Genomic DNA, 26,056 nt, shown 5'->3' on the forward strand with positions numbered 1-26,056 from the left:
CTTTTCCATATTGTTTCCTCCTTGCAGAATCCAAAAAGAATATTAGGGATTAATTTATTCATCTCTAAAGGTCCTTAAAGGTATTTGTGTTGCAAGTGGGGGGTGTTTCCCAGGGAATATGTAGGAAGCACAGCTGTATCAGGAAGTCAGTTTAGACTGTCAGTGAATTTAAAAGTCAGAGCTGTAATGTTGTGTAAAATGTGATTAGACTGGCTCTTTCGGAGAAATTTGATGAATGCCTCAAAATAACAGGATGATCTAGTGCAAGTTAAAAATTTTCAATTCAAACAAAACTTAACTTTTTTATAACAGGACAAAAAGTCTGTTGAAAGCACTTGTCTCTGTTTTGCACGGCTAGTGGACAACTTCCAGCATGAAGAGGTAAGAGTGTGGATCGGGTTGCATTTCTGTTTCCTTCTTCCCCCACCCCATTTCTCATGAGGGCTCACCTTTCAAAGACTAATGTTTTCTATTTTGTTGTTTTCTCCTGAAGAACTTGCTGCAGCAGGTTGCTTCCAAGGACTTGTTAACAAATATCCAGCAGCTCTTGGTTGTGACACCTCCTATCCTGAGCTCAGGAATGTTCATCATGGTGGTGCGCATGTTCTCCCTGATGTGCTCCAACTGCCCCACACTTGCAGTCCAGCTTATGAAGCAAAGTAAGTTCTTATTCTTCCATGTTCTAGGGGGCCTGTTCATGTTAATACCTACAGTCATTATGGACCTCTGTGCGCTTGATTATATAAAGATTCTGTTCTTTTAATTTTTCTTACTGTGTTTCCCTTGGGATAAAAAGGTTAGTTAAAATGTTGAAAACTTTTATCCAGAGGGGTTTTTATCACTTTTCCTAGTTCTAGCTGTTGTCACTGCAGTGCTCACCTAGTTTTAAGTCTGTATTAGCTGCACAAACTGTTCTTATTCCAGCCTGAGTTGAATAATTCTTTTCTTAGTTTTTACCGTGTGGGGGAACCATGTGCTTTAAATACTTCTTCTAGGGGAAAACATTAACAAAAGTAACTGTTGTATAACTGTCTTAGTTGTCACTTGTTTTCTTTGCTCCATTTCATAAATTTTGACTTACCACTTCAACTGCCCTGTACCTTTCCCTGTTTTCTTCTGTGTCTTGTATATTGAGTGGCATTTTTCCCCTAATTGTCCCTTAAAGGAAAAACCACAAACCCAAAAAAGCCACAAACCCCAGACCTGAGAACAAACACATTTCTTAGTGTTCAAAGAAACACTTTTGTCCTACTCTCACACTGTGTTTGCTTTGGGCAGTAACTATCTCTGCTGTGTAATGTCCAACAGAAAATGAAATCCATGTCTGATACAGGCAGTCTCATGAATAATAATTTTTATAGATATTGCAGAAACGCTTCACTTCCTCCTTTGTGGAGCCTCAAATGGGAGTTGTCAAGAACAAATTGACCTTGTTCCACGAAGTCCTCAAGAACTTTATGAACTTACTTCTCTTATCTGGTAAGTCTTGCAGTCCTAGGTTTTGGGTCTGGTTGGTATGTTAAAATCCTGAACTTCACTAAAATAAGGCAAACAGTTTTCAGCTTAGATGGACTTGATCGTATACTTCTAGTAAAATATTGTTTTAATGTCCTTTACAGTGAACTGATGCCTTGCCTGCCAAAAGAGGGAATCTTTGCTGTTGATACTATGCTAAAGAAAGGAAATGCACAAAATACGGATGGTGCAATATGGCAATGGCGAGATGACAGGGGTCTCTGGCATCCGTATAACAGGATTGATAGTCGAATAATAGAGGTAGTAATTCCACACATTTGTGTGATGATGCTTTTCAAATCTGCGTGCGGTTGTATAAGGAATTGAGTGCTTTCTCTGTCTTTGAAAATACCACTCTTGATCTTTCTGAGTAAGAAACACAAGTTTCCTCAAATGTCCTCCTGTAATATTGCATTATTTTGGTGTTCAGCCACACCAAATCACTTAATCACTGTTCTTACTGTATTTCTGCCATTGTTTTCCTACTGTGTTACCCCTCTTCTTACCTTTCATACAGCTTTCTGTTTGTTAGGGATTTCTTAACTTTAAACTCTTTCTTGGTTTTAGGCAGCTCATCAGGTTGGTGAGGATGAGATAAGCCTGTCTACACTTGGGCGTGTCTATACTATTGATTTTAACTCTATGCAGCAAATAAATGAGGATACTGGAACAGCCCGTGCCATTCAGCGAAAACCAAACCCTTTAGCCAATACAAACACTAGTAAGTACAGCTCAGGAAACAGCGGGGCTCTCTAGCTGTGGCTGATTTATTCTGGGTTGTGCAGCAGTTTACTGCTTAACTAATACATTTCTTATGGCTTCTTTGGAACTTCAGACTATTCTGATTTACATGAATGAAGAAAGCTTCATAACAAAACTCGTACTGTTGACATGTGTGCTTTTTAACATATAAACTCCTCCTGGCAGCTGAAAATGTATGGAATTGGGAGGGAGCTGGGTGTGTTCCTGGCTTGGGATTTCTGAAACAGTTCTATTGATACATCTCTTTTATTTAATGAAGACTCTGTGAGGGCTTCATAATATTATACAGAAATACATAAGAAAACTGAAGAAAAAAGGATTGAACTCCTGAAAAGAGGAAGTTTTGTACCTGCTTACTCACTTTGATTTCTGGTTCTTGAATTTTATCTTTTCCATTCAAGAGCTGAATTAAATCAGTTTTAACAAAAGTAATCATCGGAGCAGAGATGCAAAGATCTGTACAGTGATGCGTTGCGCACTTTCTCACAGGTGGACATTCGGAATTGAAGAAGGATGATGCTCGAGCACAGTTAATGAAAGAGGACCCAGAACTGGCAAAATCCTTTATCAAAACATTGTTTGGTGTTCTTTATGAAGTATATAGTTCTTCAGCTGGACCTGCTGTTAGACACAAGTGCCTTAGAGCAATTCTTAGGATAATTTATTTTGCTGATGCTGAACTTCTGAAGGATGTGCTGAAAAACCATGCTGTTTCAAGGTGGGTTCATTAACTGCTGCAAATGAAATTAATTTTGAGCTTACAGCTCAAATTTGTGGTTACTTTTTTTGAATCATCTTTTTAAGGGGAAAATTATACTTTTAAAGTCTCGTTCATTTTCCAAAAGCTGAGGCTGCCAGCTCTGCAGGGATTTTTTTTGTATCATAGATTTTGCAGTAGTTGCCAGCGCTAGACATTCCTACTAGAAACTTAGGTGGCGTCTGGCTGTGTGTACTAGGAGTGTCTAATATTACTCTTTGTTGGTTTTTGATTTCTAAAACTTGCCTATGAACTTCTCTGAGGGCAAGATAACTTTTGAGGTAATACAATGTGAGCAATAACAGACACTCATAGCATTCAACTGCTAGGTTTTATTCCTGAAACCTCTCCTACATGTTACACATAAAGTTGGGGATCTGAGGATGCAGCTGGAAAATAAACTAAATTGTTTTTCAAAGACAGTACCAAGTTCTACAAACAACACTGTTGTTTGTAAGAGACTCCTTTATGCCATGTTAAAACTTGGTAAAAGTGATATAGGTGGGAATAGAACTGTTTCAGTCCTTTTATTGATAGCTTTGATAAAAGCACTATAAAATTTGTTTTCAGTCTCCAGTGCTGTGTATGCAAGATGAACTGACTTGATTTAAAAAGAAAAACTCAGCCAAAAAAAAGACAAAGCTAATTCTAATAAATTATCTGTTTTAGTCATATTGCCTCCATGCTGTCGAGTCAAGACCTTAAGATAGTAGTTGGAGCCCTGCAGATGGCAGAGATTTTAATGCAAAAGTTACCTGACATTTTTAGTGTTTACTTCAGAAGAGAAGGTAAATTGTGGTTTGTTTTTTTTTTTTTCCTCTTCACCTCTTTTTGTAGTATTTTAAAAATGTGTTTGTGGAGAATCTGAGTCCTTTACCCCCTCTCTCCACTCTCCCCAAGTTGTAAAAATTGAATATTGTTCTTGAATAATAAAGGTGAATCTGTGAAAGCTGCCCTCATATTACATGGGAGGAGCTGACCCAGACTCTGGAGGAGACAAGCTTGTGTTTTTAGAATCTGAAACAAGTTTGTACAGGCTCACTAGATACTAGTGAACTGACTTAGGCTGAAGATGGCTCACTGAAATTACATGGGAAATCTTACTGGAGAAAACTGATTAATCTTTGGCAGGAAGTCCTTGTGTTAGTCCTTGTGCTTGGGGTTTCTTCAGCTGCTGTTCATACTGCTCTAATTTTTTATTTTTAAACTATGTAGGTTAAGTTTTTGAAGAAAAGATTGGAGTGCTTTTAAAGCTTAGTGTTGATTGGTGGGGTGAGCAAATACTGCCATAGTCAAAGCAGAGGTTCAAATAACACTCAGTTCTACATTTTCAAACACCCTTGTGGCTGCCACCACATCTCTACCACCCCCTTCGCTCCCCCTACCCCAGACCAACCCACCAAACAAAGATTTCTTCTTTCTCAAAGGGGTGATGCACCAAGTGAAAAACTTGGCAGAGTCTGAGGCTTTGCTAACAAGCCCACCAAAAGTATGCACTAATGGATCAGGAACGCTGGGTACCACTACGACAATAAGTACTGGGACAGCCACTGCTGCCAGCAATGCAGCTGCAGATTTGGGCTCTCCCAGCTTACAGCACAGCCGGGAGGATTCCTTGGATCTGAGCCCACAGGGGTAAGTGCACTTTCTGAAAAGTAATCTGTTCGCTCTGGCTTTGGTGCTTTCTTTTGGGGTTTTTTTATCTTGTTTTTCAAAAAAAGCCTAGAGTGACATGGGCTGCCCACATTATCATCTGCATTTTGTTGTGGTATTTTCCTCTAAAGAACTAAATTGGAGTGGTGTTGAATTTTTCAATGGGTAGTTTTGATTCATTTTATATTAAATGTTTAAAAGAGAAAACAACGAAATAGTGACCTGATAGTTATGTCATAATGATATTAATTTTCTGTTTTGGGAGAATGCCAAGAGCAACAGCTCGTAGTCTCATCTAACTGCTGAGGACAGTGATTCTTTCAGAGCTATGGTACATGATTCCTTTCTGCTGGAGACTGGAGAAGAAAGAAATTATCCTTAATTTTTGTTGGAAGGCAATAATTTTGTACACTCGTAGAATTAAAATACAGTGTAGGAATAAATTACTAGTTTGTTCTTATTTTAAAGGTCAAATATTGGTCATTTTAAACAAGAATCGAAATATGTGAACTTGTGAAGTGTGGTGATTGACGAGTAGAAATGCCACAAATTGTTGAAGTGTTTTCTGGGCTTTTGTAGGGGAGGCATGTTAAAGATCCAATATTGATTGGTGTTTGTTTATTCAGTAGCCATTAGTGGAATTTTTCTTTTCTAAGTGTATTCAAATAAATGAACAAACAGATGGATACACAAAGTATGAAAATTATGAGAAACCTCTGTTTAGTGTCACTTCTGGCTGTATTTGGCTGCTCATAATAGAACAATGACAATCAGCAAAACCCCTTCTTTCTGGATTGAGTTTGTCCTGTCAATTATAGAGTTGAGGCCCCTGCTCCTAAAGCAAGGAATGTCCTTATTATGGGATGCAACCTGTTCTTCAATTCTCAAGGAAGTAGTTGGCCAGGTGCATCTTAAACTGAGGGATGGGTGTGTGCATGAATATGTTCATGGGTGGAAATAAGTTACATTTATTTTTAACAGACGACTGAGTGATGTTCTAAAGAGAAAAAGACTGCCAAAACGAGGGCCAAGGAGACCAAAATATTCCCCTCCAAGAGATGATGACAAAGTAGACAATCAAGGTAAATAATTCTTAAAGTATGATACTTTCAACTCCTTTTTAAAGTAAGCTTATAACCTGCAGAAAGAGCTAGCTGTAATAAACCTGTTGATTCTCTTAAATTTTCTCTTTACTTCTTCCAGCTAAAAGCCCTACAACTACTCAGTCTCCTAAATCTTCTTTCTTGGCAAGTTTAAATCCTAAGACATGGGGAAGATTAAGCACACAATCCAACAGTAATAATATCGAACCAGCACGAACAGCAGGAGTAAGTGGTCTTGCAAGGGCTGCTTCCAAGGATACCATTTCCAATAACAGGTACACACAAAAAAATTGCAATACTTGTAACATGATGTCAGCTATGATCAGGTGATTAAGTAGCACCTACAAAGAAGTTGGAGGTTAACCACAGTTAAAATAATTCTGGAAAAAGAATGAAGAAATTAAGGTAGAGAAAATAACATCTGGATAGTTTAAAGTTGCATGGTGGGGGAAAAATCGGAGAACTGAGAAAAACAATGCAAGAATTGATCTGTAGAGAAAAGAGCTTGACTATGTTGGAATAAAAGCAAAGGGATTTCTGCGACTGCTGTTTAACATGGAGTAAATTATACTCAGGCTATATTTACTTGTAATATTTGATGTATGCAAATGCTAAGTGTGGCTAAATGTCTTTTGTGTGCTTCTTTACAGAGAAAAAATTAAGGGCTGGATTAAGGAGCAAGCCCATAAATTTGTAGAACATTACTTTAGTTCTGAAAACATGGACGGAAGCAATCCTGCACTAAATGTATTACAGAGACTTTGCACTGCAACTGAACAACTCAACCTCCAGGTTAGAAGTGGCAAACTTACTTGGGGGGGGAGGGTGGGGAGTAATTTCTTGCCTTGCCTTGCCTTATGAGTCATTATGACTTGAAGTAATTTTTTAGAATGAGTGTGTAAGCTCTGACACACACCACTTAGGATAAAAGACCAGTCCTAGCAATGTGTCATTTGCATAGTATTTTATTTCACATTCAAAAGTTCTACAGTTAGTGTTAGGGATTGACTTTATTCTTAAAGAGCAATACAGTTTGTAGTAAGAACTTTGGGACTGGGGGAAGAAGGAGAGGGAAGCAGCATTTTGTTAAAATGATAGAAGAAATACGGGTTAGGGTGAATGTGGTAGCATGTCAAGAACTCCAGCCTTGCTTTTCAGACAGTTGTGGTCCTTTTAGGTGATCTAAACATGTAACTTCTGAAGTATCACAAGAGCTGAGGTGTGTTCTGTGCTTTGATCTAAGCAATCATTAAAAGACGAAACTTTTCCTCCTCTCTCTCCCACACGAATGTCACGTAAAACATATACCCATCTGAGTTGTTGGGGTTTTGTTTGGTTGTTTTAAACAGAAAGCATCCTTACTTGGAGCTTATCTTTACCTTGCATGAGACAGAAATGGGACCTTGCATTTCTCGCAAAATAGAGAATGTAGATGTTGCCTGTAATGTCTCCCCTTGAACAGAGGAGTGCTTATCCTCAGGTTATTTGCCTTGCGTTGCTGCTTGTGTTGAGTTACTATACATTCCAGACTTCCCTTTTTTTCCTCTCCCTTTAGAGCTGTTACATGCAGTAGGAGGAAAAATACAATTTCTTAAGCCCTTAATACCTAGGTAGTAAAACACTCTCTTCATGATTTTCAGGTGGATGGTGGAACAGAGTGCCTTGTAGAAATCCGTAGCATTGTCTCGGAATCTGACGTCTCCTCATTTGAAATCCAGCATAGTGGGTTTGTTAAACAACTGCTGCTTTACTTGACATCTAAAAGTGAAAAAGATGCTGTTAGCAGGGATATCAGATTGAAAAGATTTCTTCATGTATTTTTTTCCTCTCCAGTAAGTTTTCTTGTTTATTTTTTTTGGCATTCTTAGTTGTCTTTCTCTCAAATTTTCTTTCTCAAAAAGTCATCTGAGAAGTTCTGTGTTGACCTTACCTTACAGGTGGAATACAGAAAGAATGTTTTGTTTATATCTAAGTTGTATAGCTGCAACTTTCACATTGTTCAATGTCTTTATAGGTCATGAACTTTTTTGAATACCTTGTAATTACAGATAGTTCCACACAGCAGTGGAAAAAATGCCAAGATGGCCAATTATCTGAGTCTTGAACAACTTAGAAGTTGTTTCTCTCTTTCAAGAAGCTGATATGGAAAGAGTTTGGATAGTAATATTATCACTTAAAGAAAGAAATGTGAAGTGGAAGAGAGGAAGGCAGATAACTAAAACTTCCAAAAAGCTTATTGCTCATGGTTAAAGGCGAATGCTTAAAATTGGGCTATTCAGTTGAAACCACGAGAGAAAAGTACATTCTTTGAAACAAGTCTTTCGTCAACTTGTGTCATTTAGTCATCGTGATACTGCTGCTGCTTTCAGTGAGAGTAGTGATTCTTAATTTATGGTATAAATTGTTTAGGATGGTTTAATTCAAGCAGGTAACTAAAAGACTGGACTGTATTTCAGCTTCCTGGAGAAGAGCCCCTTGGAAGATTAGAGCCATTAGAAAATGCACCTTTGTTGGCATTAGTCCATAAAATGAATAACTGCCTCAGTCAGATGGAACAGTTTCCTGTTAAAGTGCATGACTTCCCTAGTGGAAATGGAACAGGGAGCAGGTAAGGATTAATGCTCAGGTAACAGTTTTGTTGGAAGCTTTTGTTTTCCAAAACTTGTTTCAAACAACAGTAAAAGGACAAGTACCAGTAGAAATACAATTACAAGAGGAGGTAATGGAAACTTCTGACCCTGTTAAACACAAAAGCAATGACACAGTTGTTTTTGGTTTTTTTTTTCCCAGTGGAAGATGGAATATTTTACCAAATGTTTACTTACCATCTTGAAACTTGTCTCACTTAAATTGGGGGTGATAGAGTAACTTTAAATGCAATCTCTAAATTTATCCTTTAAAAATCCAAATGTCTTCCTTGTCCCCATGTAACAAACACTGGAAACAAACAATCTATTTATTGCTTAGACACTGATGTTTTTTAGCAGAGTAATAAATTGCAGAGAGTGTACTACAGTGCTAAACTTTGTTATTCATATAGGTTCTGTTCTCTAGGATGATAGTGGATTAAGTGATAAGTCTTGCCTGTCAGTAGAGTTTAAAATAGCTGTAGACCTGCCCTGAGTCTTATGATACAGAATACATTTGGAATCCAGCTTGTTAGTTGTGTTTTAAGTAACAGATCTGAGTAACTAAAGACCTGTTCTACAATTTCTTTTCTATGCTTCAGTAAATCAACACTAGATTTCACATATTATATAACAGTAGGTCTGTTTCAGTAGAGGTTGTGTATAAGTTTTGAAAGTATTTCTGGTGCTGGCTAAAAGCTCTGCAGGAGAGGAGGAGCATTGAAAATGAATTTTCAAAACCTCTTCTTTAGAAAAGTTAGAAATACCAAAGGTCTTCTATGTCTCAGGTAGTAAGGTAGTGTGGAGAATCTTTTTGTCATTAATGGTGGCACAACATCCATTATATTAGGTGTTTTGGAGCCTCACACTACAGCATTAACCTAACATTAAAATTCAGTACTTGTGTTTTGTGAAGCTTAAAATCAATGGGAATTAATGCAGTACACTGATTTCTTATTAGAAGAAATTAGTGTCTCTATACTGGCTTTCAAATAGTATGTGCTCTGTAATGTGAGAATGCTTCCTTATACACGTTATTTTTGTAAAACGTGGGCTAACTACCAAAATTAAAAAGCTGCTAATTACAGAAGCAAAATGTTGCTGTTCTTTTTGATAGAAAATGAAACACAGGAAGCCAGACTGCTGTAGCATTGTTTGACTGCTGGTTTTAATGTGGATTATGTCAGTGAGGATTTTGAGGCATTAAGTTTTTTTTGCTTTTACTAGCACCTGTATAGAAGCAGAAGAAATAAGAGGCTTGTTGTATAAAACCAGCTAGCTTTGAGTATGGATAGTTTGGTGAGGTGGAACGTGTATATAAACTATCCTTGGCAAGAAAAAAACAGAGGAGCTTTCAGGATTTCTCTTCAGGTCCTTATTGAAAAAAAACCAAATAAATGAGTACTTGCGTTTTCCATACCCATTTCTGATCCATGTTTCACTGCATGTAAACACAGCTCTAAATCTCCTGTGCCATCAGCTGACCAACTTCAGATTTCAAAGATGGTCAGTATAGGTCATATTGTAGTCAGACCTGAGGCTGGACTTTCTCTCAATTCGTGTAGCTTCCAGATTTTGTCCAAGTTGGATTCTGGTGTTCTTGTAAAAGAAAACTTTTAATTCTATTTATCCAAACCATTGTAGCTTAGTTTTAGAGAAATAGTCTGACAAATAATTCTCTGAACAAGTAAAATTGTAAATGCATGTATAAGCCTCTTTTAATGCATTTTTAATGCAATTATGGTTATTAGATTCTTTGTGTAGCAACTTTTTTCACAAATTATTTTGAGTTTTTCTCTTAACAGAGGATCGCAAGCTTTAAAATTCTTCAATACACATCAATTAAAATGCCAACTGCAAAGACATCCAGACTGTGCTAATGTGAAACAGTGGAAAGGTGGCCCTGTGAAGATTGATCCTCTGGCTTTGGTACAAGCCATTGAAAGATACCTTGTAGTTAGAGGTATTTATATATTATAGTGTCATTTGTGTTTTCCTTTTTGGAATAGTTCCTCCTGACAGTGTAGAGTCTGTAAAAACCTGTGAGGATTATGCTGAAGACAAATGGAAGGTACCTATAAATAAATCTTGCTCACAGGGGAGACTAAAGCTATAGAGAATCTTCTGTTTCTGGGACAAACTTCTTCCTGTTGTAAACAGTTCAGTCAAAATACTAACAAGTATAATCTACTTTACTGTCATACTGGCTGTACAAAACTATACTTGGCAGTTTTGATGCCGGATGTTGTTACTGAAATTTGTTCTTGCAGTTCTGAATCTTACTGTTTTTAACTGATGCATTTTGGAGCTGTTTTAAAGTTCTAGACATTATAACATTCAGAGTACCAAAGCATTGTTACATTTCATGAAGAAAAGCAAATGAGGATGTCTTTCTTTTCTCTTGTCTCAGGCTATGGAAGAGTTAGAGAAGATGATGAAGATAGTGATGATGATGGGTCAGATGAAGAAATAGATGAATCTTTGGTAAGCTTTTGCTCTGGGAGTAAGGGGAGGGCACAGTGTGGGGAGGGGCCTGAAGAAAAGCTATGCAACAAGTTTCCTAACTTGTATGAGTTTTGGTTTTTTTTTTGTTCAGGCTGCTCAATTCTTAAATTCAGGGAATGTGAGACATAGATTGCAGTTTTACATTGGAGATCACTTGCTACCATACAATATGACTGTATATCAAGCAGTCAGGCAGTACAGTTTGCAAGCTGAGGAAGAGAGGGAATCTACAGATGATGAAAGCAACCCATTGGGAAGAGCTGGGATTTGGACAAAAACACACACCATTTGGTAAGTTGCCTAGAGAAATCCAGGAATAACTTCTCCAGTTTCCTAAATGTATATGCATCAAGAAATTGGGAATATCGCTCTGTTTTCTCTTTTTTTTTCCCTTTGAAAACTGGAGCTTTGAATTTCCAAACTTAGTAAGAATTCATTGCTGGCTCCTGGTGTTCTTTCTAGCTCATGAGTAAAGCTGGTGAACAAGAAATGGGAAATTTTAAGTGACACCTGCTAGAAACCATTCTTAGTGTTAGGTAACTAACCACAAACAGTAGAGAATGTGCAGTATGCAAGTAATGGTCAACTTCATACTGATTTTCCCAGTTGATTGCTGTGAAGGTGAATGTATTCTCTGGCCATACTTTGCAAGAAGCATTGACACACGACCATGCTGAACATCTTAATGTTCAGCAGTCTCTTTCTTTTTAACATTTAAATGTAAAGAAAAAAGCACACAAATAAAACCCCACAAAACAACAACCAAAAAACCCCCAAACTTAACCTAACCCTAACTAATGTCAATCATTTTGGGGTTTTGTTTATACATTCGCCTTCTCTCCTTCCAGTTTATGGAGCAGAAGGGTCTCCATTTTTTTCTTCCCTGTGAAATACTTTGCCTCGGAGGCTGGATCATATCCCAGTGCAGTGTTCTTGTCTCTCTGCTTTTAACTGTCATTCAAGTAAAGTTCTAACTAACTAACACCTTTAAAAGTGCTTTTGTTTCCCTGTAAGGTAGCATTTAAAAGCATACTTTTAACTTTCGGTTACTTTTTAGGTACAAACCTGTGCGAGAGGATGAAGATGGTAATAAGGACTGTGTTGGTGGTAAAAGAGGAAGAGCACAAACTGCTCCCACAAAAACCTCCCCTCGAAATTCTAAAAAACATGATGAATTGTGGCATGGTGAGTGTAATACCTTGCTATATGCTAGATTTCCTCTCAGTCCTTTCAGAACTTTCACAATGTTTACAAACATTATAGTGTTTCTTTTAAAGCAGATGTAGTATAGAAATAGTAAGTATATTAATCTGCATATTAAAACTAAAAGTAAGATATTTACTGAGTTGTTTAACTAAACTGTTGTTGTTAGGTGAATGCCATGACTAATACTACCTAGGCTCCTAATAATTAAATCTTGGGAAAACTTCAATTGGATTGTTTTGCTAACATGTTGTTTTTTCCTGCTAGATGGTGTATGCCCTTCGGTATTAAATCCTCTGGAAATTTACCTCATATCTACTCCACCTGAAAATATAACATTTGAAGACCCCTCACTAGATGTTATTCTTCTTTTGAGAGTTTTACACGCTATCAGTCGATACTGGTATTACTTGTATGATGTGAGTAGAGCACTTTTAAAATCACTTTGATACTTGGTTCAGGACAGAACCATTAACCTTTCCCCCCACCTGCTCCCCCTCAAGAAGACAGAATGATGCAAATACTACCATCTTCCCCTACATGTTTCTCTTAACTCCTGATAAGATGAAGGCTGTAAATTCTTAGTCAGTCATATTTTCTCTATAGTGTGTTGAACACAATTCCCATGCTTTGTCCTTCCTGAAGTTGAAAGACCACCATTATTCCTTAAAAGAAAATTAGTAGTAAAAATCTACTCAGTCCTTCTTTCATGTCTTAGACGCTGGATGAACAAAACAGCAATGGAAGTTTTTTTACTTTCCATGATAAGCAAATTAGAAGCATTAAAAATCTTTTTTAACAAAGACTTGTTATTTCTTTCAGCATTTCTCTAACTAGAAATACATTGCTTTTATTAAACACAGAATGCAGTCTGCAAGGAGATAATTCCAACCTCAGAGTTTATCAACAGTAAACTGACAGCAAAAGCAAACAGGCAGCTTCAGGACCCTTTGGTAATTATGACAGGAAACATCCCAACTTGGCTGACAGAACTTGGAAAAACATGGTATGAGTGATTTGCTGTCTACTGTCTGTAATTGCAGTTCAGTAGGAATCTTGGCTGGGCATCACAGTGCATCATACCTTACAGGACTCCTGAGAGTGCAAAATGTAGTCACAGAAGTCTTGCCAAGTTACATAGTGACACTTAGATGGATGCTTACACCTATATTGCATAGTTTAAATCACGTTCATTTTGATTATTCAGGTGATGTTTTTTCTCCTGTTAAACTGCTTAATGACATTCTTACCATATCACTGTAATTATCTTGGCATATTCAGCATGGTACAAAGGAAAATATGTTTATTGTTGCTGATAAAAGAATATAAATAATTTTTATAAAGCTATATACATAGTACTTGGTAGTATCTTGATACAGAGTACCAGCTGTAAAGCTCTTCCACTTGAAAGAATGAGAAATCAGAGTTGACATTCTTGGATTTTTCAAACATGTTAATTGCAGTAGTACTGATGACAACTTACTGTGGAAGTAGTCTAGAGAAACTCTTTGGCTTCATTTTAAAAATAAGATTTCTAACTTCCTTCATAAGCATTCCAGATAACAGATGATGAGCACGAACATATATTAAAGAATTGTAGCAGTATTTGTTCAATAAAACTGCCATTTCACTTAATGCCAATGGAGGACCACGCTGTTAACATACACATGCCTTTGAGAATAGTGGAAGTGATTACTTAAAGTAAGAAGATTCTCTGGTAGTCTTTCACAGATTATTTAAAGTATTTTTTGCAAATGGTGGAAGGTAGAATAGTGGTGCTATTCTGACAACCTGCTCTAGGCAGGTTGTCATGTCTTCCTGCTGCCCAATATGGGAGCTTGAGCTTAAATCTTTGATCTGTTAGATTTATTAATTGTAGAACAGTAGTGAACAAGGAATCTTAGTTTCTGATGTAAACTTTGCACAATCAAGGCATTCAAGTATTCCAAGTTACTTTTCAAGAGGAGTTAGAAGTTTCTGGAATTTTTTGTCTCCTTCATATATTGCATTTCTCTAGACTCTTGCTCCTAAGCATTGTAACTAAAAGTAAAGTGTGTTCTGGAGGGCTTCTTTGGAGGGGTAATAAAGCACTAATTTCAGACATACTACATTTTTATCATGTTTTAAACTAAATGATAGTCAAAGATGCTGCTTGGAACTCAACTGACTAATCCAATACTCTTTGCAGCCCATTTTTCTTTCCATTTGATACCCGCCAAATGCTGTTTTATGTGACAGCCTTTGACCGCGATCGAGCCATGCAAAGACTACTGGATACTAATCCAGAAATCAATCAGTCGGATTCTCAGGATAGCAGAGTGGCACCGCGACTGGACAGGAAAAAAGTAAGTACATCTTGTTTAAAATGGAATGAAGGATCTATTTATTTTTATATTGTCTTTAAGAATATCATTGTGAGCAAGACTTAGCTGTAAAACTTCAGAGTTCCGTGGTATAGCGAAGAACGGAGGTGGGTTTAGTTCCTGCAATCCCCCAGCAGAAGGCGCGGTGTCTTCTCCGTGCCGGCCGCATGAGGGCAGGAGGGGCACCCTCGGCCTGCCTGCGCCTCAGCGGGGCCCTAATGTAATTCCTGAAGCTAAACTCCAGTAGTGAACGCAGAGTTTTAGGTAACATTAGTGATATTTCCACACACTGGCTTGTAGATCTGTTTTGCTTGATTCTCAGAAGAATTTACAGGATTTAGACCCTTAATAAACAAAAATACTGTCCTAGTATTTTGGGAAGGTAAATCACCTGTCACAACATAATAAAACTAAGCTGTGACTGTGTTAAATTGGAGGGAGTCTTGGATGTCTGCCTTGAATCTGGAGATATATTATCTTAAAATAAGATCTGCTATATATGCTATATGATCTTGAATACCTGTGGGGAAAAAAGACAAGGAGACATGAGAACCAAATTCAAAAAGAATATAGCTTCCCACATGTAGGAATCCCCGTGCTTTTGGGCTTTTTTGGGTTTCAGCATCTTTATTCTACTTTCTTCTCTACATATTAGTTTGAGGTATACAACATCACATGACAATACTTCTTTGCTGTATCATAGCCCTATTGCCATATTCTTGGCAAAAATAATACCTGTTAGTTACACTGATATAAATGTAAGGCATTTTTTCTCATTTTATATGGATTACGTTCATTCTAAATAGTTTTCATATAGAAGCAAGAACTGTAATGTCAAAGTATAAACTTAAAAATTGTTGAACTGTGGAACTATTGGCATGGGGTGGAAAAACATTCATAACTGATTTTTTTCCTGTTGTAACTGCCTTGGGAGCTGGGACTTAAAGCCATAATTTCACTACTTAAAACTTCTCTAATGTGTAGCGCACTGTGAACAGAGATGAGCTGTTGAAACAGGCAGAATCTGTGATGCAGGATCTAGGCAGTTCAAGAGCCATGTTGGAAATCCAGTATGAGAATGAAGTAAGTAATATCAATGCAGTCTAATTTAACCCCTTTTTACTGAAGATTAATACCAAACAGCTACAACTTTCATAAAATGGCTTGGTCAGACTGTGTCTTTCACATTGCTGGTGCTAAAGAATTTTATCCTTTCATTATCCCTAATCTGCTTGGTCGTGATATTTAGTTGTTAGGAGATGCTCTTTCTGATCTAAATTTCATAATCAATCTTAGTCAGCAGAGCACATTTTTTTCTAACTCTTAAGCAAACAGCTGTGTGTGTTTCCTCTATAATATGATCATTAGGTGGTTAATACTTTTACTCCACTGTTATTTCCTCTGATATATGGTCTTTCCAGGCTGCCTCTGTCATGTTGTAAATGTTCCTGTAGTTAGGTTCTCTAGATGCTTTTTGCAGTGCAGTCTTCTTTATAGGAAATAATGTATTATATTTCTCAGACTAAGCAGAGATTTTTATATTCAAACTGACCTAATGGACTCACTTATTTACTTATTTATCTCATTCCCTCTCCTCTCCCCTCACCCTCTGTCCTCTGAAGGTTGGCACAGGCCTAGGCCCTACACTAGAGTTCTATGCACTTGTATCTCAGGAACTACAGAGAGCAGACTTAGGCCTTTGGAGGGGAGAAGAAGTGACTTTAGCCAATCCAAAAGGTAATTACTCTACTACCTAATCTATAAATATTGATTAATATGGAATTGATTCTAAGTTGACTTCAATTACGTAAAGAGCACCTCAGTTTGTGGTCAGATAATGTGCCTGCTGATAGTGTGTGATTATCTTCATGGGTTTTGTTGGGTTTCTGTGTGTGTTTGATATGGTTGGTGGTTTTTTTTCTGTAAGAAATTTAGGTTAAGATTATCTGAATGCCACTTGCATCTTGAAAGAAACTAGCAGTGTAAGTACTGAACTCTTCCTTTTTCTTTCTTTCTTCCTCAACAGGAAGCCAGGAAGGTACCAAGTACATTCATAACCTTCAAGGCCTTTTTGCACTTCCTTTTGGTAGAACAGCCAAGCCAGCTCACATTGCAAAAGTTAAAATGAAGTTCCGCTTTCTGGGAAAACTAATGGCCAAGGCAATCATGGACTTCAGACTGGTGAGAATAAAATAGAGAATCTTTTCTGAAGGGGTCAAATAAAAGCACTAGCTCTGTTGAGGGATAAAAGCATAAAAGTTAAATGGTATTACTTTCATCTCTAGAAGTAAGGGCAGTCTGGGGGAAGGCAGGGAAGAGAACAGGCATGCAGCTTAATTTTCGTGGGGGGAAAGGGTTGAAGATCTTTACAGTGGCTTTTGAGACCTTATTGTAGAAAGGAAAAGCCATTATCTGCTATGTGTTGCAATCTCTCTCCAGTCTTCTTTCAAGAATGTTTTGGGCTCATTTTAACTCTACTTGGTAGCTTGCTGATTGCTTTAATGTATATGCACTAGGCAGTCACTTGGGTTTTCTTGACTGTAAATTTCTGAGGCAAAACCACTCAGACATGGTGTTCTGGTGTGTGCCAGTAGTACGAGAGTATTGTAGATCTGGTCAAGAGATGACTTTTGGAAGACAGTTAATACTAAACAGTTCAATGCTTTGGTTTCCAGGTGGACCTTCCTCTTGGACTTCCTTTTTATAAATGGATGCTACGACAGGAAACTTCCTTGACTTCGCATGACTTGTTCAGTATTGATCCAGTAGTAGCCAAATCAATATATCACCTTGAAGATATTGTAAGACAAAAGAAAAGACTTGAACAGGATAAAACTCAGGTGGGAAAGTAACCCTAAGAATGGAAGAGTGCATCTTTACACGTTTGGATTTTATGAAGTAGCAGTAATTCAGAATGTATCGTAGGGCTTAATACTGATTGTAATATCGATAATTACTTTGTTCTCATACAAAGTAGTTTTAATGTTTATAGATCAGTGGCTAGTAATTTTAAAACAGTCTTTTTGTAAAGTCTAGCATGAGAAAGTCATTATGGGATTCTTCTGTGTGATTAAACACAGTCTAGAAATGTCTAAAACTGCCAGATGTTGGCCTAACTTGTTTTGGTTCACTTTAAAAATATTAACCAACTTAAATATCAGAGGGAAAAAAAAAATCTGTCCTTGCTTCTTGAATACTCAAAAGGTTTGGATTTTTTACTAGTTGGTTAGTCAAATTTTCAGATTTTCATAGAAGTGCTGTTTATGTAGGGGGGTTTTTTTCCCCTCTTCACTGAAGAGCTGTATGCAGAACTGATGCAAACTGTCACCATGCATGAGCATTCAGGTTCATTCAGACATAACATTAATTTTTCAAGGATATCTGGTCTTAGCTGAAAATACCACAGTTCCTTTTGGCAGTAGTGATAAAAGTTCTTCGGCGCACATGCTTTTTTCTAGCATCCAATGTTAATAGATGGTAGGAAGTAATAACTTAATTTATACTCTTAATACATCTGCTTTGTTACTAGCGAAATTATTGCAAGCTTGTGGGTCTTTGTTCCTCTTTACCTTACTGTCTCACTCACTCTCCTTGGTCACTGCTTTTAATTTCCCAAGAGTTGGAAAAACCTGAAACCTGGTGGATGAAAGCTGAAAAAATGTAAATATGCATGCCAAATATGAATGCTATTAACTGTCCTAAGGAAAAACCAGCCTCTGAGCCATAGCATATTTCACATTTCCTTTTCTTGCCAGTAGTATTTTCTAGATAGTTTGTCTTCTGGGATATTACAGAATTCCAAAACTGCTAGAAAAAAGTGTACTCCTGTGATCTTTCCAGGTTATCCATTAAGCTTGTTTATCTGTTTGTCTTGGTTTCCTGTTATGTATGAAAACTACAGAAGGAAAGCAAGGAGTTTTAATGTTTTTAACAACAGTTTTAACGGTAGTACTCTTACAGAAATGTCTGCTTAGTCAAAGCTGCTTTAGAAGTCATAACTTTTGGATAAGTTTATTTGAATTAACTGTTCTCATTGTTTTTCACTTCCAATTTTTTAGACCAAAGAAAGTCTACAGTATGCATTGGAGGCTCTGACTATGAATGGCTGCTCAGTGGAAGATCTAGGGCTGGACTTCACACTTCCTGGGTTTCCCAATATAGAGCTGAAAAAAGGGGGAAAAGATACACCGGTCACTATCCACAATTTAGAGGAGTATCTCAGAGTATGTAAAAGCAAACCTATCACTCAAATTCTTTGTCCTTCCTCCCAGGTAGTTTGTTTCCATATATATTTCAGTTCATTCTCATGAGATAGGCACAACAATAATTTTCCTACTTATCACTTCTCTTCTGTACTAGGTTATTATTACTACACTAAAACTGTTAGAATCTAATTGCACCTGACTTGAAAATTGTGTAGTATAAAAAAGTGTGGTTTGTGAGAAGTTTGGCTTTTTGGAGAAAAAGTGTTGTAAGTGGATTCATTTGAGCAGTGGAATTTCAGAATACTTTAACAAGTTTCCACATCTGGTTATGATGATGATTTTTTTTATGAGTAGTGATTTAGCAAATTCTTTAGCAATAGTGATCTAGCATCTGCTACTCAGTGGCCTTTGAACTGCTGTAATAGTAGTGTAACTTCTTTGGGCTCAGACTTAACAAAACATCAGCAGTTGTGAGTCAAAATTAGAGCAGTAGTTTTTTTTTGTCCAAAAAACCAAAACCAAACCAACAAAAACCCCAAGGAAAACTGAACCAGTCAACCAAAGAACCCCAAACACGTGTAAAAAAACCCCAAACCCTAGAGAGAATGGGTAAGGAAAAGATAACAAAACAATGTCAGAATAAATTGACAGTCCACCTGTGTATTGATTCCTATATCAAAAGGGACATAAGGCATAGAAAAACAGAAGGTTGATACTGCTGAACAAAGGTAGGATGCTGTTTCTGTCTAAGAAAGGGATAAAGGGAATCGGTTTATAACAGTTTGGAAAAGAGATGGGGAAAGATGGGAAGAATGTGATACTATATGAGACTTGATGTGAAAGAAATAGAAAAGATTTCAGAGGGAAAATTAGTGTGCTCTCCATCACAAGTATGATGAATTGCATTTTAGAAACAGTATATTGATCAGCTGGCCTGTACAGCTCCCTGTGGGTCAGCTGCCCTGCTCTTGAACATATCATTTTCATTAAAATCTTACATGAGGATTAACATGAAAAGTAGTTTATAAAGCTGGAATATCCTACTGTTGCTTTTCATGCCTCTCCTGCCTTCATGTCATTCTTCCCTCTATCTCCTTTTTTTTCCCCGAAGGACAGTTCCCACAGGAGCTGCCTTTATCAGAAGGTAGAACTGCTTCAATTACTAATATAGTGAAAGATTTTATTCTCTGTCTATTTTTTTGTCTTTTTTTTTTCCCCCTCTTCTCCCCTGTACTGTAATGGGGCCACCTTGCTTGTTCTAAATTTGTGAACAAAAAGTTTCAGTAGTAGAATTTTGTCTAGCAATTTGATCTTCTCTTTGAATCTGCAAGAATACAGTGTAGCTTAACTATACCACATGTTCATGATCATAAAAAGTAATCACAATCGTAGGTAAGCAACTCTGCTGTTAGAATAGCCATAGAATATTCTATGTCGTAGAAGAGTTTTTTGTGCTGCTGGTGTTTACTACCTTCCTCTTCAGTATAAAAACCCGGTGTATGAAAGTTGTGGAATGTATCTTGCCTGAAATTCAATGCCTGACTCTTCTGTAGGAAAACTTATCAGCAGATCCTAATGAGCTTTCATATCTGAGAGCTTTCTGGAACCAGTAACTCTTCAGTTATTGGGATGGGGTTAAATTCTTGCTTCAGGACTCCAGCAGGACCTATGAACTTTTTAATCCTATTCAGATGCGTCCATAGATGACTTTAACCAGCACCAGAGACCACAGCTTTAAACACATTTTAAAACTTGTAGTTCTGTGTTGACAACACAGCTTTTATAACCAGCCCTCGTTTCCTGCTGGAGTTGAGGATATCCAAGGCAAGTGTAATCATCAATAGCACTGACTGACAAAAGAATCTGAACTTGGCCTGCAATCTGCCATGTAAAATATCTTAATTTAGTGGAGAAATACTGGCTGCAGGAGATTTATTTAAAAGAACTCTGGTCTCATTTGTGTCATATGCCCTTCCTCCCCCCACCACTGATTGTTGTTTCAGTTTGTGCTGTCCACTTTAGAAGCTAATTTAATGCTGATGAGGTAACTACAGATACAAAACCAAAACAAAACAGAAGAATTACACTCAAAAAGCCTAGATTAGTGTCTTACTGTCTTTTGCATCACGATTCTTAATCATATTCCAGTAACTAGAAATGAAGTTATTGTTCCTATGTATTCTTGCAATATTAAGCTGCCTAATATATCAAATGGGCTAAAGTTACTTTTTAAAAACTTAATATTAGAATAGGGACCCATATATTTCACAGGAGAGATTAAGATAATACTGCCAATGATGCCCTATGGATTTCTGCTTCAGTTGCTGCATTTTGAAATGGTGTAGAGAGAGAACACCTATGTTAGGCTTCTAAAAACAACAAATGTTCAGATTAACTTTATATTCTTTTGTTAAATAGGTTCAGTTTAACCAGCTATTCTGAGATCTGTTTATTTGTTTTGTTGAAAACAAAGGCAAATAAGTTGTTTAAATTCTGCATGATGTTCATGTTAAGGGTAATCTAAATTATGAATTAAGGCAGAATGAGGCAATGCTGTAGAGCAGCTCCATGAATCAATGTGCACCCTGTGGTAGCTCCAATGAGCGAGCGTATGGGTGGACTGCTGGAGTTTGGCTTCTGTACTTGTACTCTTTTGTACAGGAGTCATCCCTGCATGCTTCCTTTGTTCAAATGGCGCTTTTTTTTAATTTTATTTTTTTTTCCCTTTCCCTGCAGTTAGTTATATTCTGGGCACTAAATGAAGGTGTTGCCAGACAGTTTGACTCCTTCAGAGATGGATTTGAGTCGGTCTTCCCCCTTAGTCATCTTCAGTACTTCTATCCTGAGGAGGTTGGTGAAAGTGTTTTTGCTGCTGCTTTTATAACCTTTACCTGCATGTATGGGTAGTCTTAACCTGGGTGCAGGGCATTTGTGGCAGTCTGATGACATTGCATTTCTGAAGCATGTTAGTAAAACTTGAGTGTTCCTGAAATTGCACACTTAACTGATAAAGATTTTTCTGTTCAGTAGTCATTTATTTAATGCTTTTATTATGAACCGCCCAATTTTCTTTAAAATTGTGTGTAACCATCTTTTCTGAGAAGCGCTTTAATTTATGTATCATACTTTATTTCTCTGTGTTGGTCTCTAGTTCCTTGTATTGCAGTACCTCTGAATAGTTATAGATAGATGTGGATGCTACCTGGATCTTCTGTTAATAAAACAAGTAGTCAGCTGTTCAGCAAAGCTTCAGGCAGTAAGAAGAGATTCAGATGAAGGGGAAAAGAATAAGGATAGATGATCTTCTTTATTGTCACCACCACCATAATATCAATTTCCTTGTAAAATGCTCACACTCTTAAGTGGACTGAATTGAGTCACAATTATGGTCTTCTGGACTAGAAGAGAGAATGTTTTATTCTTCTTTGAGGAAGTCTCTTTGAAGACTGTACTTTGAGGGCTTTGTTTACCTTTATGAACTCGGACCTTTGACACTTTAAGAACAAGCATTAAAGCACACTCTGGAATGTGTTAGCCCAGCCTTTGTGGTACTCTGGTGTTCCTGGTGCTTTGCAATGCAAAGAGGAACACTTACTCCCTGTTGTTTAATTTTACAGTTGGAGCAGCTCTTGTGTGGCAGCAAGACAGACACTTGGGATGCAAAGACTTTAATGGAATGTTGCAGGCCTGATCACGGTTATACCCATGACAGGTAATATGTTACCTTTTTAAATAAACAGAAAACCAAAACAGTAGAAAATACATATTTTTAAATAATCTTCATACACTGCTATTCAAGCTAAAGGAATTATAGGATATTTATTTGAAAATATTCATACTGCACTGAATATGAATCTGATGCAATTATTTTAACTATAAACAAAATAATATTCTCTTGGTTCTTTTCCCTTCTCAGTCGAGCAGTGAAGTATCTCTTTGAAATTCTCAGTAGTTTCGATAGTGAGCAGCAAAGACTGTTTCTTCAGTTTGTGACAGGCAGCCCCAGACTGCCTGTAGGAGGTAGGTTTTCCTTATTACATATTGCTGTGCATTAAATCACTGTTAGTGATGTATTTCAGAATAAGATGGTTACTTCAGTATAGGAAAAAATTCCTTAACACTTATGTGTTTGAGAGATTCATATAGTCTCACATTCTTAATTTCAGAAGTGGCTGGGCAGGCTTCAGGTATAATTCTTACAACCTTTGTGTTAATCTCACGACACTTCCTTCAGTTGACTCTCCAGGTTTAAATTGTTGCCAGAAAGTCTGTCAGAGGGCAAGAGAGAGTTCAAAATTTAAATAAAGCTCCTAGAGGGGCATTAAGTTATGATGACAGACTTATGCATTGTAACCTGAAAACAACAGTCTCCTTTCTAGAAAGGAGACAATACTTAGCGTAGGATTAATCTTACTTAATTTCTCCCCCTTTTGAATTTCAGTATTTAGGTAAGAGGCAGTGTGGGTAAAGAGAAATTTGCTGTCTTTGCTAGGGACCAGTGTAGAACACACATTTTACTGTATTCTCAGATGAGTGCTTTGCAAGTCAAAACAGAATTCATGCATCTGTTCTGCTATTTACATTCTTTGGGATCTGGGGGAAAGACTTGATCATTCTTTTTCTAAGTATTTTTGGGAGCTCTTTTATGGAGAGACAGTGCAGATACAATTGAGTGTTAGGAGTATAAAAATCTTAGCTGGATAAGATAAGAAAAAGAAAAGATTAGAAAAATAAGGTACTACAGTCACAGATAATTCCTGAGAATCTTCAAAAATATGTGTGAAGTCAAAAAACTCTTAAAAATATTATTATTGGGATAGAATTTTTACACATGCAGAACACAATTAAAAGTAGATTAATCCAGCTTATTCCTTTATTTTAAATTCATCTTGGAAAATTAATCTGCAGGCAGGATTTTAGGTATTTTTTAGCTCACTGTGCAGCTTTATAAAGCCATATTCTAAACTTTTAAAGGTTGAGGGGAAATCAGTTGTGCGATGTGTTCTTCTGTCACTGGAGGATGTCTGCAGTCAGCTGTGGGTGTTCAGGAGGAGCAACCTGAGGAGCAGCCATTCTGAATGTCTTTTCTCATTAATAGGTTTCCGAAGTTTGAATCCTCCCTTGACGATTGTACGGAAGACATTTGAGTCCACAGAGAATCCCGATGATTTCTTACCCTCAGTAATGACTTGTGTGAACTATCTCAAATTGCCGGACTATTCAACTATTGAGATAATGCGTGAAAAACTCTTGATAGCTGCAAGAGAAGGGCAGCAGTCATTCCATCTTTCCTGATCACAATGAAAAATGCAATGTCTGCCTGTTACAGCAAAAGAGAAACTCATGATTCTTTTCTAAATATATCACCTGAGTCAAGGAAACGTGTTACGCCTTCTTGTTGTAGAAAAACGGCTTGCAGATTATAAACAAAGACACTTGGTTGATATTCATTAAAAGCCCCTATGGACTTAAAGTGATCAGGCCCTAAAAGTTGTTGTGACAAGGTTTCTTTAGCAAGTTCTTGTTTAAATTATCATTTATTTGATGAGTGAAGTTTTTAACTTGCTTTGCTGTGTGAAATTTAAAAAGGGATGTTTTTCCAGGCTGGAACAATAAATGTCGCTGTGCAGTTTAATACTGGGCTGTGTGTATCCATCTAGCTAAGTCTGAAGTTTTTCCTCCAAAGACAACTTTTGTACATAAGTACAGAAATTAAAATACACCATGTATTTGACGAATCTAGTTTAGTAGACTAGTTCTGTGTACCCTCACCTGCCTCTAATTTTACCCATCCTCATGTATTGTCTGATGTGCAATTCACTTGGTTCTTTTTGTGTGCAGCATTCAACAATTGTTATGTTTTGGTTAGCATGGGCATTTAACTGCTCCATGCCTCTTTCTCTGATTAAGATAATTTAAATTTTACTGAAATCAAATATATATTGTCAATATAACTCAGCCTTTGTAACTAGGTAGAACCTTTCTTATAGCATAGTTTTACTGTAGTGGTAGGTTATAATGGCGACAGTCGTTACCAGAGCGCTCCAGAGCTGTTTACACAGTGATTCAGGCAGCAAAAGCCTCGTACTGGAGGTGAGGAAGAATTACTTCTTTCATGTAGTTGAAGTCCAACAGCTTGGGCTGGCCAGTGTGTATTGTGGTAAGGCCCAGAGCATTTCGAACTGATGTAAAGTTTTTTTAAAAGACAAATTAGTTGTTTCATTCCCTGTTTGAGTAAACAGTTTTCCTGTTCTTGATCTAAGTTCCTGGCTAATTTTGTAGTTTTTTCTCCTTTTTATTTTTCTTTTTTTCTTTCCCCCCCAGTGCTAGCTTGGAACAAGCAGTTCAGCCTTTGTCTTTTGACACAGATAAAGCACCTGTAAGCAATGCTCTGTCCAACTGTTTTATGTGCTGATTTCTCAAATCTGCAATAATTTACTTCATCAGGTTAATGTTTTTACCTGAATATAAATAAAAAAGTTTGCTTCACCTTTTTGTTCATAGTTTTGTACTGTATGCCTAAAGCTCAATTGTGTAAATTACTGTAATGCAAGTAAATCATCCTAAATCTACTTGGCTAACAACCTGCAACTTGTGGATGATTTACTACTAAAACAAGACCTTTTAAGATCTCCAACTTTGAGGGAAATTTTTTTCCTTTCTATGGGTTCAAAAAATGGGGAATTACAAATATTCCTGAGATGTACCTGCTACATAGTTAATCTTTATGAAAATGTGATAGTTACTTTTATTCAACTTTGAGAAATCAAAATTCCTTTCAGTGCTTAGAAATTGTTAAATTCTGGCTAATCAGGCTAGTTATTTCCCCTAAACTAACAAGTTTTCTTTTATCCAGCTGAAGAACTCGTACTTCCAGAACATGTAATGGACATTCTTCCGGTGAACACTCACAGAATTACCTGTGCTTGCTCAGACCAGTGCCACTGAAATGTAATACAGACCTGTCATGAGCATGAGTAGAATGTGAAATCCTTGCACAAAGAACCTGATAACTGAACAGTTTTTTATTACCGTATTAAACCCGACCGATGGCGCTTCACCCTGTACATACAATAACGGTAGCGCACAGTGCGGCATAGTTTTCATCCAACTTCAAGGCAGTGTTTAAACTATGGACTGGTGTTTAAATTGTTCTGATAACTTGATCAAACTGAGCACAAACAAGTGTTTATAGTGTGTGGATAGCAATTTGTTCTTTTTTAAGGTTCTATATTTTAAAAAAACTGACTTGTGTAAAAAAAAAAGAAAAAAGCTAATATTTTGTATTAAAATATCATGTGTATTGATACTTTTTTTTACCCATGTTGTCTCCCTCTAGAATCTGGCTTTCATTGACTTGGAA

The 26,056-nt window shown here is 37.0% G+C and overlaps 1 protein-coding gene across 5 annotated transcripts in view; it reads left to right on the top strand.

The window, feature by feature from the left end:
- TRIP12 (thyroid hormone receptor interactor 12) overlaps window positions 1–25,182 on the top strand; it is a 52,428-nt gene extending 27,246 nt beyond the window's left edge. For 4 of the 5 annotated variants that reach the window (XM_017726497.1, XM_017726499.1, XM_008644153.2 and 1 more), the window contains 29 exons: window positions 313–381; window positions 494–659; window positions 1,362–1,479; window positions 1,620–1,776; window positions 2,083–2,236; window positions 2,767–2,995; window positions 3,704–3,822; window positions 4,462–4,669; window positions 5,669–5,769; window positions 5,891–6,065; window positions 6,441–6,582; window positions 7,431–7,622; window positions 8,247–8,398; window positions 10,208–10,380; window positions 10,828–10,901; window positions 11,014–11,213; window positions 11,980–12,107; window positions 12,393–12,544; window positions 12,989–13,131; window positions 14,314–14,470; window positions 15,473–15,571; window positions 16,111–16,225; window positions 16,515–16,669; window positions 17,164–17,328; window positions 18,547–18,711; window positions 21,430–21,543; window positions 22,311–22,405; window positions 22,610–22,713; window positions 23,792–25,182. In XM_017726497.1, coding sequence (XP_017581986.1) covers window positions 313–381; window positions 494–659; window positions 1,362–1,479; window positions 1,620–1,776; window positions 2,083–2,236; window positions 2,767–2,995; window positions 3,704–3,822; window positions 4,462–4,669; window positions 5,669–5,769; window positions 5,891–6,065; window positions 6,441–6,582; window positions 7,431–7,622; window positions 8,247–8,398; window positions 10,208–10,380; window positions 10,828–10,901; window positions 11,014–11,213; window positions 11,980–12,107; window positions 12,393–12,544; window positions 12,989–13,131; window positions 14,314–14,470; window positions 15,473–15,571; window positions 16,111–16,225; window positions 16,515–16,669; window positions 17,164–17,328; window positions 18,547–18,711; window positions 21,430–21,543; window positions 22,311–22,405; window positions 22,610–22,713; window positions 23,792–23,988 — 4,218 coding nt within the window. In that variant the 3' untranslated portion in view covers window positions 23,989–25,182. The remainder of the gene's footprint in view (window positions 1–312; window positions 382–493; window positions 660–1,361; window positions 1,480–1,619; window positions 1,777–2,082; window positions 2,237–2,766; window positions 2,996–3,703; window positions 3,823–4,461; window positions 4,670–5,668; window positions 5,770–5,890; window positions 6,066–6,440; window positions 6,583–7,430; window positions 7,623–8,246; window positions 8,399–10,207; window positions 10,381–10,827; window positions 10,902–11,013; window positions 11,214–11,979; window positions 12,108–12,392; window positions 12,545–12,988; window positions 13,132–14,313; window positions 14,471–15,472; window positions 15,572–16,110; window positions 16,226–16,514; window positions 16,670–17,163; window positions 17,329–18,546; window positions 18,712–21,429; window positions 21,544–22,310; window positions 22,406–22,609; window positions 22,714–23,791) is intronic. The other variant, XM_017726498.1, reaches the window with a different exon arrangement.
- The last annotated feature ends 874 nt before the right edge of the window (window positions 25,183–26,056 follow it).

Source organism: Corvus brachyrhynchos, unplaced genomic scaffold (genome assembly GCF_000691975.1).
Source record: "Corvus brachyrhynchos isolate BGI_N302 unplaced genomic scaffold, ASM69197v1 scaffold221, whole genome shotgun sequence".
In the NCBI taxonomy this organism is placed as follows: domain Eukaryota; kingdom Metazoa; phylum Chordata; class Aves; order Passeriformes; family Corvidae; genus Corvus; species Corvus brachyrhynchos.